At 40.1% G+C, this 17479-nt stretch overlaps 1 protein-coding gene across 4 annotated transcripts in view; it reads left to right on the forward strand.

The window, feature by feature from the left end:
• SSBP2 (single stranded DNA binding protein 2) overlaps positions 1 to 17479 on the forward strand; it is a 134963-nt gene that overhangs the window by 82589 nt on the left and 34895 nt on the right. For 2 of the 4 annotated variants that reach the window (XM_064736661.1, XM_064736662.1), the window contains exon 5: positions 7735 to 7824. The exons of the other annotated variants lie outside the window; for them this stretch is intronic. In XM_064736661.1, the coding sequence (XP_064592731.1) occupies positions 7735 to 7824 (90 nt within the window). The remainder of the gene's footprint in view (positions 1 to 7734; positions 7825 to 17479) is intronic. 4 annotated transcript variants of the gene reach the window in all.

Genomic DNA, 17479 nt, shown 5'->3' on the forward strand with positions numbered 1-17479 from the left:
TCTCCTTGCCCCAACCCTCGCCAGCCCTGGGCTGTGTGCTGGGCACTCACAGGCTTGGTTTTCTTGGATCAGATTCCCAAAGAAAGGGAATTAATGTCGTCGTGGGGATTTTTTTGGTTGGTTGGTTTTTGGGTTTTTTTTTTCTTTTTTTCCCAAAAGCACCTCCAAAAACCACATCCTTGGAGCCCTGCTCTGCCTCTGCTGTTTGTGGAGGATGGATGGATGGATGGATGGATGGATGGATGGATGGATGGATGGATGGATGGATGGATGGAAATTCCTTGATTTTTGGTACTCCCTAGTGTGGGCTGGGGGGCTTTTGTTGCTCATTGACTCCTCCCTATAACTCCTTTATAGCAAATAATCACCAGCAGGAAAATGTGAGGTCTTCATAAGTACAGTGCCTAATTCTGGTTTAGCACTTAGAGGTGTTAACTCTCTGCTCAACAAGTTACATTTATCCAAAGATAGATATTCAGCTAACATGAGAAAAATGAGATGCTTTAGAGGCTAGCTTTCCATGAGTTTTAAATTTGTCCTATTTTTCTTCAAATGAACATGTACTTCTTAGGGAATTAAGTATTTACTCATCAGCACCTGCACACACAAGAAATACCACTGGTTTTAAAGCCGTGAATTTCAGGCTGGAGACTCTAAAGTGTGCATTTTGTTGTGTACCACTAATTCCATTGATAATGGAGCTAATGTTCAAATAAACCCCCGAATGGATGCCTCAGTAAGATTTGTTTATGAAAATAGGCTGTCAGAATTACAGTGTTGTGAAGTCACATGTTTTCACATTTAGGACATAATTTATGGAGCACACTCTTGGAAAGCGGAGATGTATCCATGGTTGGTATCTTAGTAAATGGTTATTAAAGAGGAATTTCATGAGATGAAGGTCCAGACAAGAACATGCAAATGAACAATTATTTTTCAGGCTCTGGAGAAGCAGAAAAACATTTTCATCATGAAGTAAATTTTGCAGTTCAGGTCCCTCTGAAGTAAAATTTATCTTTTTGTGCATATGACTTTTCCAGTCAGCTACATATGGAGACAAAAATCCATTTTGAATTGTGAGGGAATTACTGAGGGGGTTTTGGTGTATTTTCCTTTCTGAAGTTGTTCATGTAGTGCCAGCATTGCTGAATCACTCCCAGGCGACCTGAGGATAACCCCAAACCAGGCTACTTTGCATTTCATAATCAAATTTTAGTCTTTCAGCTCACAGCATATTTGTTCATTTGTTTCATAACTTGGAAAGGACAGAGAGATACAGAAAAACTTTCATCTTAATAATCACTATATTCCTAAAATGGAAAAGCACTTGACTCGTGTGGAGTGCTGGGCCATAAGAACTGGGATACAATACTCTGGCAATCTTAAAATCTTTGGAAAATAAAGTGGGTTTAACAATTAGATTAATTAAATGATTAAAAGACACTGTGCCAACCACTTAATTGCTAGGGGAAGTCGGGGTATGAGATAGTCTTGTCATACTAGTCCAATTAGCACAATTGTACCAACCATGAATTATCTGTAGAGCATGGAAAAAAAATGGAAGAGCGTGTTGGGGAAGAAGGAGAAAAGGATGAGCAGCGATCATCCTCTTTGTGCAGCGTGGCGTGTCTGGAGCACGGGGAATATCTGGAATTTAGAAGCCCATCTGGAGGCAGAAGGCGTGAGGGCCGCGGCGCTCCCTGCGTGAGGGGAGCGTGTTCGGGGCGGGCAGGAGCCGAGGGATTCTGGGCCTGCAGGGAGTCTGGAGGAGGGGTGTCAGTGTCACTTCTGCAAAAGAAGTCATTTTGTTGAAATATCACTGCAACTCGGCTCCAGGCTTCAACAGCAGCAGCGTTTTGTGTCCTCAAGTGGCTTTTGTTGTTGGCAGCGTGGGGGTTCCTGCTGGGGCTGACGGTGCTGCTGCTGCAGCTCGGGAGGGCCCTGGGCTGGGACCCTGGCCTGCACACAGGCACAGACCTGGGAATCCACCTCACTGGAGTGCCCTCACCCTCACAGGAAACGGGCTGAAAGCATTGCTTGAGGTGTCATTTCTGAATCTTCATGCAGAGCTTCACTGGGATGGGCTGCCCAGGGAGGTGTGGAGGCCCTGGAGGGGTTTAACAGAGCTGGATGTGGCACTCGGTGCCATGGTTTAGCTGAGGAGGAGCTGTTGGGTCACAGCTGGGACTGGATGGTCCTAAAGGTCTTTGCCAACCTGGCTCCTGCTGTGATTCTGTGATTCTCCACCTGGGGAAAGCTGGGTATTCTGCCTTTCAGTACAGGTCTGTTTTTTTGGAAAAAAAACAACCAAAAGAATGGGCAGAAATTCAAAAGAATGTCATAGGTTTTTTTTCCATATCTACAACACAAATTACTCTTGCACTTTTGTGTCAGTGAACAGTCTGCTGGTACCTATACATAGTATGGATTTTATTAACTTCTGGGCAATAATGAAGGTTTCGTTTAAATACCTTTTCTTTATAACCATAATTTTGAGAAAACCTCATCTGGAAGTTATGTTCTAAATAATCCAAGAAGCAGCAGCTGAGAGACAGGATGGAAATGCTGTCTTTTAACAGGAATTTGAAGTCCTTTTATTCACTGATAACAAAGCTTTGCTCAAAATTAATTTATATTCCAACCCAGTAGCCAGTTTTTAGCACTGTAATGAAATTTTTCTGTCTCGGCTAAGCAGGATGAAATCCCCAGACTGGGCACTGGCATACAAACTGTGATCCCACCTCAGATATTTGCTGGAGTGAGGTGGGTTTGGGGCTAGAATTATTTCACAGGGAAGAAGGATGGGTGAAGTCTCAGAGGACACCTTCATCATCATCATCATCATCATTATCAACAGATCTGCTCTTCCCTAAATGACCACATCTGCTGGTGCATCCCTTTTTGTGTTTCCAAGAAAAGGAATAAATGTGGGGTTTTTTTCATCTGCATTGATATGGCATCATTATTTTTATTATTCTTTGTTAGTCATAAATAAGATGGAATGAAGAGAAATAAAGTAGCAGAATCCAGATGAAACCATAGGGAGCTGGGATTGGAGGAAAACTGAGAAGTTGTAAGGAATGACCTTCCACAGTCACAGTTCTCAGACTTGTGCAGTCATGTGAATGCCTTCCCGTTACACAACAGAAACGAAGCAGTTCAGACAAATATATATCAGTGGAGCTACGCCAGGGTTTAATTACGCCTCACGATCCAGATCTTTCGAATTACCTGCCTCCTTCAGTGTGATGAATCCACCTTTTTTGGGCATGACCTTCCAATCTGTGTTGAGTAAACCAAGGCTGCTCAGTCTGGGGGTTTTGGCTTCTTGGTGTGCAGCCACATGGTCAGAGGCTTTGCAAAAGGCACAGAGGCCTATTTAAAATATTTGAAATTTTATTTATTTTGTTGTTCAGAGTGATGAGTAGTTTTTTGTTGCATCTTGGAGAAAGCAAGGAGGTTGCTAGTGGTTAATCAGTGTAGTTCCTTTAATACCTCTTTATTTTGTGATGGGTGCAAATAGGGAAGGTCTGTTACAGGAACCAGCTGGTGTCTTAGAAAGACTTGGTAAATTACAAATTGAAGTGTTTATGAAAGGAAATTCAGTATTTTTTTATGGTACTGGCTGCAGTATGCCTTGCACTTCAAAGCTATCAATGACCAGAAATTAAACAGGTGGTAAATATGACTGGAAATAGTAATCATCCATCATCCGTCTTTCCAGAAAAAAACCCCCAAAACAACCTACAACTACGTTTAAATTCCTTACTTCCCATAGTTCTTTAAGGTAATGAACTGGATATTTATCCCCTGCCCCTAGAAAAGGAGAAAGAGAAAATAAAAAAAACCCAACCAGCAATTGTTTAAGTTTTGACGTTTTGTGTTTTTCCTTCTGACTGTGCTGCTCTCACCAGCATTTCAAACATGGTTGTGGTTTCCTGCATTGTCCTTCACACTCCACATTCACCATTCAAGTTGTTTCATTACCCCAATACCAGCGTGTGTAAAATACCCTGAGATGTTGATCCTTTCTGCTCTAGTTCAGCTGATTGTGTCTGTACCATCCACGGCAGAATATCTTTGTCTGGAGATGCCATGCTTTGGTTGCTTGTATGAATATGTGAAAATATTGTGTTCCTGAATGATAAGAGTAGATTTAGGGCTGACGTGGAGGAGGGAGAGGGGATGAGGGAATTGGGTGTCTAACACTTTTATTTGTAGGGTCCAGCTCCTCCCCTCCATCATCCAGTAGGTTACATCATTTCCCATCAGTGAGACTTCTTAAAAACAGAACTTTCCCCCTGAGTGGACAAATTTAGTAACGTGGTAAACTTTGGATTGAAATAAGAAGTTTTAGTGTAAGCAAAATACCTGAAATTGAATGTCTTGGTGAAGGAAAGAGCCAGGTGAGGATTTTTATAAAGTCAAGTAATTTCTTTGTACCATTTTTTGGTTTCAAGTGAAATTCTTTGTAAGCTTCCCTCATCAGCCACTTCTTGGGATGGCCTCAAAAAATGAGCATTGCAGGTTTATCTCTGGATTTTTATACTTCAGATACTATACTAGTGGAATAGCTAAATGATTTTACTTTACATTTTATTTACTTTGGGATTTCTTTATTATAAAATCCATCCTAAACCATGGCTAGTTTTATTAGTTACGATAATAATCTATTTTTGCATTGCCAAGAGTAACTTGGGTAGAGAAGGAATGACCATAATAACTTTCAGTCAAGTACCTAGATTTAATTAATAATTGTAAATTATTATAAATTCATTAGTATAAATTCATTATTTTAGCTGCAAAAGCAAATACAGATTTCCATTTTTAAGGAGGTTAGCTACTGTACAAGGAGTTTATACCATCTAAATTTTCCGATTTCATCTTTTTATGAAAAGCAGGGAAAGCAATTTGCAAATATTTAAAATGTCAAACTAAGGGAAGTATAAATGATGAACAACTTGTAAGGCATGCAAAAGGAGGCCATGGTTTGCTATGGGACTGTGGAAAAAGAATGAATAATTCATCAGGATAGAATAAATAAGAATATTTCCATGCAGCAGTTGCAGGTTTGTTTATTGATCTACCTGGTAGAAGTTCTTAAAAGATTCATTATTTAGCACAAGCTAGAAAATGTAATATACCCAAAACACTGAAAATACTTTATTTCTGGCTTTGGGACTTCATTGCCCATCAGGGAAGAAAATCCCAAACAAACATGAAAACAGAAAAAAAAAAAGCCAGTGCATTGCATAATGAAGGGTAGGAATGGAGGTTTCTGTGACACGTGAGAGTGTAACTGCAGAATTCTGGGGGTTGTGGCACTGCAGCTCTGCCCTGCTGCTGTGGCCACGCAGACTCTGAGTCCTCCCTCCCTCCTCTCACAGGGGCAGGGCAGGGGGTTTGCACTGAAACTCCACTGAATCCACTGAAAACCCACTGAAAATCAAACCCAGCACATGGAGTGATTCACCAGCAACGGGGCTGGGTTCCTCTGGTGTCACTGCCAGGGAAGATGCAGAAACAGGGGAAAACCCCACCTCTCTGAGACAATTATGAAAATGTTATTTTTAGGTATATTTCTTACAAAGCCTTTTTAGCCAGCAAATGGCTAACAGTTATAACTTCAATCCTTTTCTCCCTTTGTTCTGGAATAGTCATTATTTCTCCCTTCCCCTCTATTTTTGAACTAAATTTGCTGGGGGTTTTTAAAGAATAATTTTCAAAGTGGGAAAGAGTCAGCAGCAGGGTGCTGTGTCACTGCAGGAGCTCTTCATCCCAAGGGGCTGTTCCCTGCCCTGTCACCCCAAGGAGCTGGCAGGGGACACACGCCATGGCCAGTGGCACCTGTGTGCCCAGTGAGGGGATGGTGGTGCTGCAGTGAAGCCCAGCAGTGCCCCTTTAATGGGCTGCTCCTCCTTGGTTGCAGCTCAGGCTCTTTGGGCCATTTGGAGATGCTCAGGCTTTTAACATCATTGATTTTCTCCATCAGTGGTGCTGCTGTTTGTCATCCTTCATCCAGAAAACCTGTACCTGTGTTATGCATCCAGCATGCTCCACTCAGACTGTGCCTCTCGTGGGTTTATTGCACGTTGATGCTTAAAGAGATCATATTTCCTTAAAAAAAACCCCAAACAGCAACAAAAACAACTTTTTTCCTGTTTCCCTTTGGAAATGAAAATGATACAAAAATAATTATTTGATGTGAATGGCAGTGGCTGGCAGAGCCCCACGTTTTTTGGCCACAGCCCCTCTGGCTGCTTTGTGGTGGCCTCTCCCTGCATGATTTGTGGTTATAATTCCAAGGATTTGCTGCACCCAGCTCACCTGGCTGGCTTTCCCTGTCAGCTGCAATTCTACAGTGTTTCAGCACTGATCCTTGCATAGACAATACCCTTTATTAGATGATTTCTTCATGAATAAAAGCTTTGCACTCATTTTGAAATCCAGCATCTTTTGCAGACTTTATATTTCAGTGATACATTCCAGACTTTTCCAAAGAACATTCAGCTTGGATGCTAAATATGTTACTGCTAGTTGTTCAGAACTTTGATTCTAAAACACAGCTTAAGCCATGAAAAAATATGTGGTGATTAACTGAATGTTTCCTTTCTGCTTGGTTGAAAAAGGTCATCCCTCCTTTTGTGCCAGTCTTCAGATCTTTCCAGCAGCATTCTTTCCTTTCCTAGGTGTTGTGCCAAACACCTGGAAATGCAATTTCCAGATCTGCATCTTTAGGGTATCGAGTGTGCGTGCACAATAAATGGAGTGATAATTTAATATCTGTGTGTTTTGCAGGGCAGGCTTTGGCAGGTCATTAGTAACCTGCCAGTGGCTCTGGGAGCATTCTGTGTGCTCCAGTACTTTCACTCAAGACTTTGAGCATTTGTAGGTGATTCAGCCTCATGCCATACAGAAACACATTGTAGGAAGGAAGAATGCTAGAAATTAAAAGTAATTGAGGTTCCAGCACATGGCAACAGAAACAGTTTGGCTTCTCTTTTCTGTGACAATCTCCTGCATGAAAATTGCCAGGAGCAATATTCTTTACTCGCTTATTCCAGCTGAAGGATTTGCAAAGGTAACTAATTTCATCCTCTGATTCACTCCTTAGAAATCCCTTTTTTCTTTTCCCTTCCAAAAACGTAACCTGAATTCTTCTAATTTGTCATGGTGGTTATTTTTGGGGTTGGTAAAATCTTGAGCATTACCAGCAGAATCATGAGCATCCCTTCTTGTACTGTTTATAACAGCCCTGTTTTGAAGCTTGTTGTTGTTCTTAAAAAATATTACAGGCTGCTGAAATTATCTTTAAAGTGCTTAGAAATTGCTGATAAAATGCATAAATTACTTTTTCTATGCTCTGTATATATCCTTGTGCATGTGTGAGACTGTTCATATGCAGAGACAAGAAGTATGCAACTTACATTCACATTGGTGCATGTAGAGACACTCAGATACAACATTTTTTAAAATTCAGTCAAGCTTTGCCTAATTGGCCTGTGCAATATCTGGCATCCTTCCCCTCAAAATACATTTGTTATTTCAACAGATCATGGTACTCGTATAGACAAAAGGCTAAACAATTTTAATTTACCTTTAGATGAAACAGTGGCATAATGACATATCCAGATAATTATTTTCTGCACTTTGGTCAGGTTTGGGGTTTTTTTGGGGGGAGTTTAATGCCTACCATGCAATGACAAAGGTTTATTCTCCCTTTGTTCTTTTCAGAGTGCTGCAGCAGCTCCCAGCCCAGTGCTAGGAAACATTCCCCCAGGAGATGGCATGCCAGTAGGTCCAGTACCACCGGGGTTTTTTCAGGTATTCAGAAAAAAAAATTATGATTACAGGAATTTTAGGATAGAAAATCCTCTGTAATACTGTTTGCAAGTCTGTAGAAAAGGTCCTGTTCTGAACTATGTCTCACTGTGTGGTGCAATATTTGAGAGTTTTATTTTTGAACAGAAGTGGACAGGTGGGAAGGAAGGGACCTGACTGATGAGTATTTAATTTATGAAGTAGTACAGCACACAGAACAAGAAACGGTGCCAGGTTTTTAGCAGAGATCAAAAAATGCTTGAGTACAATATTTAAATAATTTCTTATGATAATATACGTACCATTCCGTGGAGATTTTAAAGTCAGAATGTTGTTGGTTGTGTTCTGCTAAAGCACAGACCAGATTCCTGAGCTTTTGTGAGAATTCAGCCTGGGCAATGCAGAACATCCCACTGAGCATTGCCCTGCACCTTGAAGACCTCAACCCCACTGCCTAGAAAAGCTAAGTCAGGGATTTAGACCATGTGCTGCCTCTGTTCAGGCCTGTCCTCCGTGGAGCTGAACTCCCATTTAGCACTTGGGGCAGTCACAGCACAGCATGTGATGGTGGAGGAAATGACATTTCAGTGCAAGCCCAGTGTGATGTTTGTGACCTGAGGCTGCGCTGCTCCCAGGCTGGGCTTACATCTCCTCCTCACCAAAACTCAGTGCTTTCCATCCACACTGGCAAACTGAGGCTTGATTTGTAACACATGAATGAAAAGACACTTGGAAGTGAAGTGGAAAATATCTGGCTGCTGCCAGTCACAAAATTCTCGGGAGCTGGCAGAACTCATTAATTAATTTATTTCTGCTTTTAGTGCTTTGAGCAGCTGGTTAGGTAGGCTCTTTTGTACATAATTTTGGTCCTAATTTTTAGATTATATCAATGTTTCGCTTTTTTAAAAAAAATTTTTTTACTTCAGCCTCCCACTTCAGTTCTGATGTCAGAGGAGCTAACTTTCTTTGTTATTGTCTGTGATGACTACTAAATGGGGAAGGGGCACAGATAGGACAAGTGTGTGAAGTACAGAGGAGAGAGTAACTATTTTAAAGGTTTTGCAGAAGGAGGATGTGGGAGTTTTGTTTTTAGAAGTGTGAATAGACTTCTAGCCACTCCAGATCTTTGAAGTTGTAAGCCAGACAATCTGATAGAAAGCTGAGTGCGGGTAAAGTCTCATTGTATGCCAGTATCTGTCTTGAGTCTAACTTGAAGCCACAACATCATCCTGCTCTTTTTACGAGGCCTGAGAGTGAAAAGGAACATTTTCCAAGACATTATTAATTCTTGCTGTAGCTGTGCGCTTAAGAACGCTTGAGATTGGAAATGGGGTATGGTAGTGGGTGCATTGATGTGTCTGGGCATCATCTGCCGCTGTGAAAGGCAGGTGAAATCACAGGCGAAAAAGGGAAACTCACAGTGAGTTTCCTTCCCTCCTCCTTCCTTCATGGGTGCTGCTCTTCTGCTAGACCTTTACCTGGACAGGCTCCTTCTCTATCCTCTCCTGCAGTTCCCGTGATCCCAGGGTAAAACAAACCACAGAGAACAGGCTCATCTGTCTGGGTGTGAGAGCTGGCAGCCCTCACTCTATGGAGCTGAGACCTGCCCCTCACTCCCAGATGATGGCAGCAGACAGTTTGTTCTCCCACATGGGCAGAGCAGGAGAGAGGTGCTTGTGTCTATATTTGGTGCACTGAGACTCTGCTCCACAAAGGCCTTTAACAATTAAAAAATTAACATTTTAATTCCTTTAGCCCGAAATGTATCTGGAAGGTCACCCTGGAATGGTAAGGGTGCCTGTTGTTGCTTTCAGGGTTGAGCTGAAGCTGCTGACAGCCAGCACCTGCCAGCTCTGCTTGCAGAACTCAGGGGTCACAGATGATTTAAAGTAATTTCTTCCCTCTTGCACTCGTGTTTTGGGTGGGTACTGAGCACTCACAAGGATGTAAGCAAGGTGGGATCATTGCTGCTGCAGTTTGTTCCTGTCACAGCAGGGGAATGTCACGGGCCAGGAGGGAAATGTGCTGGGAATGGAGAAACAACAACAGGAGTCGATTTTGGTTGGCACTGCTGACCTCTAACATGATTTTTGAGACATTTATTTTTTATAGAAGAAAAGGAATATATTTTATTTAAAAAAAAATAATGCAGTCTGCTAGTGTAGCATGTGGAGGTAGAAAAATACAGAATTGTTTCTCAGACAGTATGTGGTAAAACTCTGCTCTTTGTAAAATGAGGTTTTCTCATGCAGGTAGACCATTAGCACTGATGTTAATTAGCAACCTGTGGCACTTCATGCCTGCTCTACAGAGGCAGAGGTTCTGCAGCCAGCAGCTGAATTTGTCTTATATCTCTCTGTAGTTGTACTTTAATACTTCAGTTTAGGTAAGAAATGATGGGTCACTACAGACCCATCATTTGGACAGTGGTGACTGTCCAGAAAAATGCCACAGTGGTGGGGTTGTACACAGCTGTTTATATCAAATAAATGAGGTTTTGACGTTTTGTTTGTAGGTTTTTTCATTTTCAATGGAAATTGTTTGCACTGTCAAAAGTGAAATTTGAAAAACCAGTGGAGTTAGCATGTGCCTCAGTTTCCTCCACTGGTCTGTTTGTGTTTGAATGTAGCTTTAAGTTCATATACATACTTTTTGTCTGCATCTTCTCTCAATTTGAGCAGCAGAGGGACTCTGGAAGTGACTGTGTGAAACAGAAACTCTACGTGCTCTTGGTTCATTAGGAGCAAGAATTGAATGTGGGGGGCGCAAGAGTTCTACCATACAGGACACTTTAACTCCAAATAGTGTAACCCAAAAAGCTGCTTTGGGCACTAGAAGTAATGAAACCAGACTGGATTGCATAGAGGTGAGATGCATTTATTGATGCATGTTTGAAGTGCCCAACCAGCCCCAGCCTGTCTGGAAATACCTCATACTTTTCCAGTTTTCCCAACTATAACATCCTGGACATAAAGTGTGAGGAAGGCACTTAGCTACTGTGATTTAAAAAATAAAGTCATTTGGGACATTTTCTGAGTAATTTTTAGACCTTTTTAATCCACGTCATGTGTTAGTTTCTTCATATGGCCAGTCATGGATATCAGCGTGACCTGCTCTTTGTCCCTGGTTCTGGAGCCCTCTCTGACCCTGACATAGCAACTGAGCAACTGAAAGACTGAACAGGATAAATAAATAATATTTAAAATAAATAATTATTTTAAATAATTTATATATAATTATATACATATATATATATATATATATATATATATATATATATATATATATAATATATATATTATATATATATTTTTATTTATATATATATATATATATATAATTTAAATAATAAATTAAAAAATAAAGAATTACCTTTGTGTCTGATGTTAGTGGATGTAGGTAATGCCAGCAGCCACAGCTTTACACAAGGCTCTTACAAACTCAGTTACAGTCAGTTAAATCTTCCACAGGTCATAGAATTCAGAGACTTTCAGGTTTCCACATCCAGTCTTGCAGGTGCAACTGCTGCTCTTCAGGTACTCAGGACCATTTCCATCCTGCTCTTCACTGATATTTTAAGGCAGCTAAACAATTTGAGAGATGCTACATTTGTGTTTTTGCAGACCATTTATTTGATCTGTGTGAACAGTGATGGTGTTAGTAAGCAAATGAGCAGAGGCCAGAGGGAAGTTTGGGAGTGTGTGTTCATTTAGGTGTTGTCTTAGACACTTGTCTCTACCTTTTCACACATAAGTGAAGCGCCCTTTCTTAAAACACATTACTTTTTTTCAGCACATTTCTTAAAAATCTCTTCTTTTAAGAGATTAAAGAGATAATTTTTTTTATAATCTTCCAGTTCAACTTACCAGTAAACATTATTTCTGTGGTGCCTGTGTTTTCTAAAGGGCTTTTCAAGTGGTTGGCTTCGTTCACCAACTTCAGATCACCAGATAAACTTGGAATGGCATGGGAGAGAAGTGTCGACACCATGTTTGAAATACAAATGTTACATATTCCTCTTATATAAAGGGAAAAAAAATAAAAACCAGCCCGAACCCAGCCCTGCAAAGTAATGTGAGCCTGTCTTGCCATCTAGTGGCAGCTGCTCGTGCTCGTTTTACCTCAATCCATACTGCTCTCAAGTCTTATTTGTAGCCTTGTTTGCCATAGTAGAGCTGACCTAATGCTTCAGGAGAGCATTATTACAGTAAGGCACATGAGCAAAAAGGACTTTATTTTCCTGCCTAGCATAACTATTTGAGATACAAATATATATTTCAATATATATTTTCAGTAAAGTTAGGCGGGAAAATACATATAAATGTGTATATACATATTAAAAACATTTATATTGGTTATATATGAATATATAACAAATATATATCTACCATATGTAAATAAATATAAATCAAAGTTTATTGCTTAAGTTAACCGAGAATAAGCAAAGCCAGAAAATTAAAAAGTAGTAACATGCATCTCCTGAATTTTGAAACAGAAATGGTGAACTACTTACACTGAAAAGAAAATGGATTTGTGAGGTGCAGTGTAAGGCTGTAAAATATCTCTGTAATGTACTATTTTAGTTCATAGTTAATATTGACCATATTTACAGTAAAGTCATGGCATGACACATTGTTAAAAAATAGAGTTTGTATTCCAGAGCCGTGTATAAATGCAGCATTTGGTTACAGCAGTGAAAGGAAGGAAGACGAGGAGGGAGGAATCCCCCAGCACCTCTTTAAAGCCATTTTGGAGTGAATTGTCCGCTGAGGTTGTTATTTGTGCAGGGAAGGAGGGATCCCGATTCCAGCTGTGGAATGTCACAGCTGGAGCCTGAGGATGTGCTGTGGCTCAGCCTGGTCTGTGCAGAACCAGCACCTGTATCTCTGTCAGTCTAAAAACTTCTTGTTTCTTTTTAGCCCCTTGGAACTCGTTCAGCTCTCCCCTTGACACTCTCACAGTCTCCTGGTTTTCCAGAGCTTTCCCATGTTTTGTCTCCCCCCTTGCAGCAGCCGCACCTCATTCTCTGTGCCAGGATCCACCATCCTCCCCTCAGTGCTGATCCTCCTCCCGTGTTCCCCATTTCTGCAGCATTCCCAAATGTCACAAACTGCAACAGAAGGGCAGAGTCAGCTGGATTGGGCTCAGGTTCACAGCCAGCCTCAATTCCAGGGCAGCAGGGGAAGGAGGGAAAAGGTCAAAATTCTGAGCAGGGCAGGTACAGAGAAGTGCCAGAAGCTTGAGCACCGTCCTGGGTTGTGAAAACATGGTGATGGGAGAATGAAACATCACCAGGGCTGCACCTGCAGCTTGTGAGCAAAGACAGCAGCTTTGCTGCCTGGAGAAACTTTGGGAATAAGATTTTTAAGGGGACTTTTCCCCCTCTGAGTTTATATAATTCATGTTGGTATTTATGAAGTAACCAGGGTTTGTCAGTGCACCCACCACAGTGGAGCAGTCTGGGAATACTCAATAAAATTATAGCTCTAATTCTTTGCAGAATTGGTGTGTGTGTGTGCATTTTTGTCCTCAGCAGTATCACACTGCATTTTAAAATATTCAATTTTTTAAAAAATGGTTTGAGCTATTACACTGTGAGAGAGGGTATTATCATGTAGAAAGATCTATAAGTAGTTTGTGGTTTTCTCCTGTTTGGGTTCCTTTCCCTAAATACCAGCAATAAAGTCAACTGGTGAAAAGTGAAGTTATCCAGGATCTGCTGGGCTCAACAGTCCCACCTTGCAGTTGTGGCAATGCTTTTACTGCCCCTAACTGCTGGAACAAATTAAAACTGCTCATCTTGAGGAATTAATCAGCTGTTCCAAAGAATCAACTGTGTGTCAAAATCAGGTTTATCAATCTGGGGAAAATGCTTTCAGTCCTCTCTCTGGATTCTAAATTAAGTCTAAATTCTAAAAATGAAAGGATTTTTAGTTTGAGGGCCTTTAATGTGATACATCTTGGATGTTTTGGCTTGTCATGTTTGAAATACTCTGTTTTCCCTTCTATCTGCATTTAATAGAATTATTATAAAAACTGCTTACCTGGTTTAAAATTCATATAAGTAATATGTCTTACAAAATTTGAATTTCTTAAAAAAATTCCTTTAAGTATCATGTGCAGAACTTAGCAACTTTCTCTCACAGTTATGAACTCTTGAGCTTCAGATAATTATGTTCCCCACAAAGTGACACAGATGTAATTAATAACAGTGCAATTCCTACAGATCATCTAAAAGCAGACCTGGCCTTTAGCATCTCAGACAATGTTTAGCTGGGGATCAAACATTTTGTTTTTGGCTTTTCTAATTGGTTTTGTTTCTTTCTTTTAAGTGTAAAAGTGTTTTTTCATTTTTCAACACCAAACAAGGTGCCTGTTGCAGTGTCCTTCCACGTGGTGTTCCTTGACCAGAGATAAAACATTAAATTTATATTTAAAAGATGGTATTGCTGTGACTTGGAATTCCGGATGTGGAAGGAGCTCCTCAATTCAGGAAAAAAAAAATTTGTTCTTATTCTGAATTAAATCAGATCTCTTACTTTTGCTATTTATAAGTTGTCACTCTGCTCTTAGAAAACCATAAATACAGGAATTATTTTTTAGGGATCCTCTTCTGAAACACAGTAAAGAACTTGATCGTGGGTTTTGTCATCAGGAAAGGCCAATGTAGAGAGAAATCCTCTCTCGGTGCTGAGAATAACACGTTTTTATGTAAAATATCATAGATAAAATCAGCTGCTTTGGTTTGCACTGGTAGACTGCAAGATGTGCAGTGTTCAACCCAAATTTCATCTCTGAAATATTTCAGAAAAAAATCATTTTGGGTTTAGTCGTGGTTAAAACTGAAATGTGTTAGTGAAGACTGTCCTGAAACTGAGTGATTGTTACCAGCAAAAAAATCACAGAGGAAACTAAAAAATAAAAAGCAATGAAATGAAAAATGAATTGCAGGGTACCTTGGATAAATTAAATTCACACATATTTAATGGTTCCTAGTGGTCCTCCTAGGAGGGAAAACCCCCCTTGGTTTGGGAGTGTGAGATGCAGGTGTAAAACACCTCTAGAGCATTTCCTAAAACACTAGAGTCATAAAGAGATATATTAACATATTATTTACCCTTATAGGAAAATGAAATAAAAATGGCCAGCAGTCTTTTTTTTTTAATCATTTGGATACTGATACTAATAATCATAACAATAAGCAATGCCAGACCTTTTAGCTTGGACTAGAGTTTGAAAACAAAAAAGGTGAAGATGAATTGTGTTTTACACAGAATGTGTGATTTGGCCACCAATTTTTAAACAGAGAGGAGAACAAAGATTTTTGGCTTGTTTCACTTGTGATCATTTAGAACTTTTAAATGGATAGATGGAAAGATTTGGGTCATTTTCAGAATCACCAGAGGAAACGCCACCTTGTCTCTTGCAGCTTGAACTGTTTTCCAGTACTTGCACCTCAAGCAGCAGCACAATTAATTTAAGATCACTTGTAGTGTGTACAAATAAGGTCTGTGGTTCCATTTTCAGCTGCTGGGATAAGTGGTGTTTATGTTTGTGCTGTAGGTGGCTGAGTTGTAAAAATCAATTATTGCTATTTCTTCTCCACACCAAGTGTGAAGCTGTGTCTCACCATGTGATTTTTAATTTGTGGTCAATGTATTTACAGTCAATTAAGTCTCAGTAGGAATTTAAATATTCAGGATTACTTCTCTGGGCTGTGGGTTATTGTAAATTTTACAAGCTTATATGAGACAAAATGTGATTGATGAATGCAAAGGTATGAGGAAAAACAGGATACAAATGTGAGTGCAAGAAGCCTGTATCAGGAAGGAAGTAAATTACACTCCCAGCTTTTGGAAGAGGGGTAAGATTAAAGAAACAAGAGATTTATTGGAGAATGTAATGATTAGTAGAACACGACTCTCTGAATTCTTTATTTCACCACTATTAGGTGGAAGTGAAAACTGATCCACATCACGTTTTGGAGTCTCCTGAACAGCCAAGGAAGAGAGCAAGAATCATCCCAGCCTCTGTGCCTTCATGGCATCAGCTTCCTGCGGGATGCTTTCTGTAAAATCACATTTTCTGGCACCAAAATGTGGGCAGTGAGGCCGTTGTGCTTCAACATTCCTTTCTCAAACACTTTACCACAGAGAAACTTATTTTCTGTTGTGTCGAGAACCAAGAAAAATAGGATTTTAGAAGGTTTTGATATTGCACAGCACACACACGCCTCAGACCTGCATTAAACACACAGGTTGTGAGATACCCTTTGCTGTGCCTGTACACAGATGGATTATTCTTGAGCAGAGAGATAACAGAAAAGTGCTGCAGCTTCTGGCACCATCATTCAAGTGAACTTGCCTTCCTTTAAAGTACTTTTAGCAGTTCAACACAAAATGTTGCTGTAAGAGCAGGAAGCTTATTAAATTTAACATTTCACTCCCTGATTTTATTTTGTGTGATCTCTATTATTCTAGCATTTTAATATTTTCCTACTTTTACGTTTTTTGGGCTTTTTTTTTTTTTAACCTTCACTGTAAGTTGGTAGATGCAAATATTCTGCAGTGACTACACGAAAAGGTTTTTCTTTCTGGCTTCTTTTTCTCCCAGTTCAGTGGAAGTTTCTTCTTTGCTTTCAGCTGCAGGATTGGCAGCCTTCAGGATACTTTTTGTGATGCCAAATTAGTGAATTTCATACCTATGGGTCGGAATTACAAAATATTGCTGCCAGCAGATATTGGTGGCACCTCCATCTCAGCAGTGGCTTAGATCTGGCTTGTTTCCTCTTTCTTTGTTTTATTCATTTTTGGGGAGTTTTTTGGTTGGTTATTTGGGTTTGGTTGGGATTTGTTTTGAGTTTGGGGGTTTTCCCCTTGGTTTCTGCGGTTTGTTGTTTGTTTCTGTCTTGTTTTTTAGTTTTAGTTCTGATTGATTTTTCAGGAGGTTTGGTTTTATTTGTGTAGGTTTGTTTTTCAGTTGGGTTGAGTCTCTTAGGTGTGCTTTGGGTTTTTTGGAGGTTTTTTTGTGTTGTTTGTTTGGCTGTTTGGGTTTTTCTGTTTTTTTTTTTTTGTTTATTTGGGTTTTTGGAGGGTTTGGGTTTTTTTTAGGAGGGGTGTTTGTCTTTTGGGGGTTTTGTTTTGTTTGTTATTGTTTGTTTGTTCGTTTGTTTGTTTGCTTGCTTGCTTGCTTGTGTGTTTTGGAGTGTTTTTCTTCTGCTTTTCCTGACACCTTATCATGTCTGCCAGTTCTTGAACTCCATTGGAGGAGTTGGTTTTAGTCCCTCTGTCTTCTTCCTACCCCACAGCTGAAATTGCCTCCTGCATTATTGAGTATTTTTCAAGCTTAACTCCAAGACAAATAAAGAGTCTGTCTTCCTGAGATTCAGTGTGAGCATCCATTTAAGGTGCATTTGAAATACTGAATGTTAGGCTGAGGCAATAGGCAGAAATGTCAAAGTCTTCAGCATGCAAACGTTTTATTTTCACCTTCATGAACAAGATCTGAGTGAGCAGTTAGGTCTGTGGGCACTGCTTTAATGTAGTCCCAGTGTTCTGAGCCCAGTTTTGTGCTGCAGGAGAAGGGGAAGCAGAAGTTGCCAAGAATTGAGGAGAGAAGGATGCCTCTGTAAGCAATGGAAGCCCAGAGTGGTTCCTCC

This window comes from Zonotrichia leucophrys, chromosome Z (genome assembly GCF_028769735.1).
Source record: "Zonotrichia leucophrys gambelii isolate GWCS_2022_RI chromosome Z, RI_Zleu_2.0, whole genome shotgun sequence".
In the NCBI taxonomy this organism is placed as follows: Eukaryota; Metazoa; Chordata; class Aves; order Passeriformes; family Passerellidae; genus Zonotrichia; species Zonotrichia leucophrys.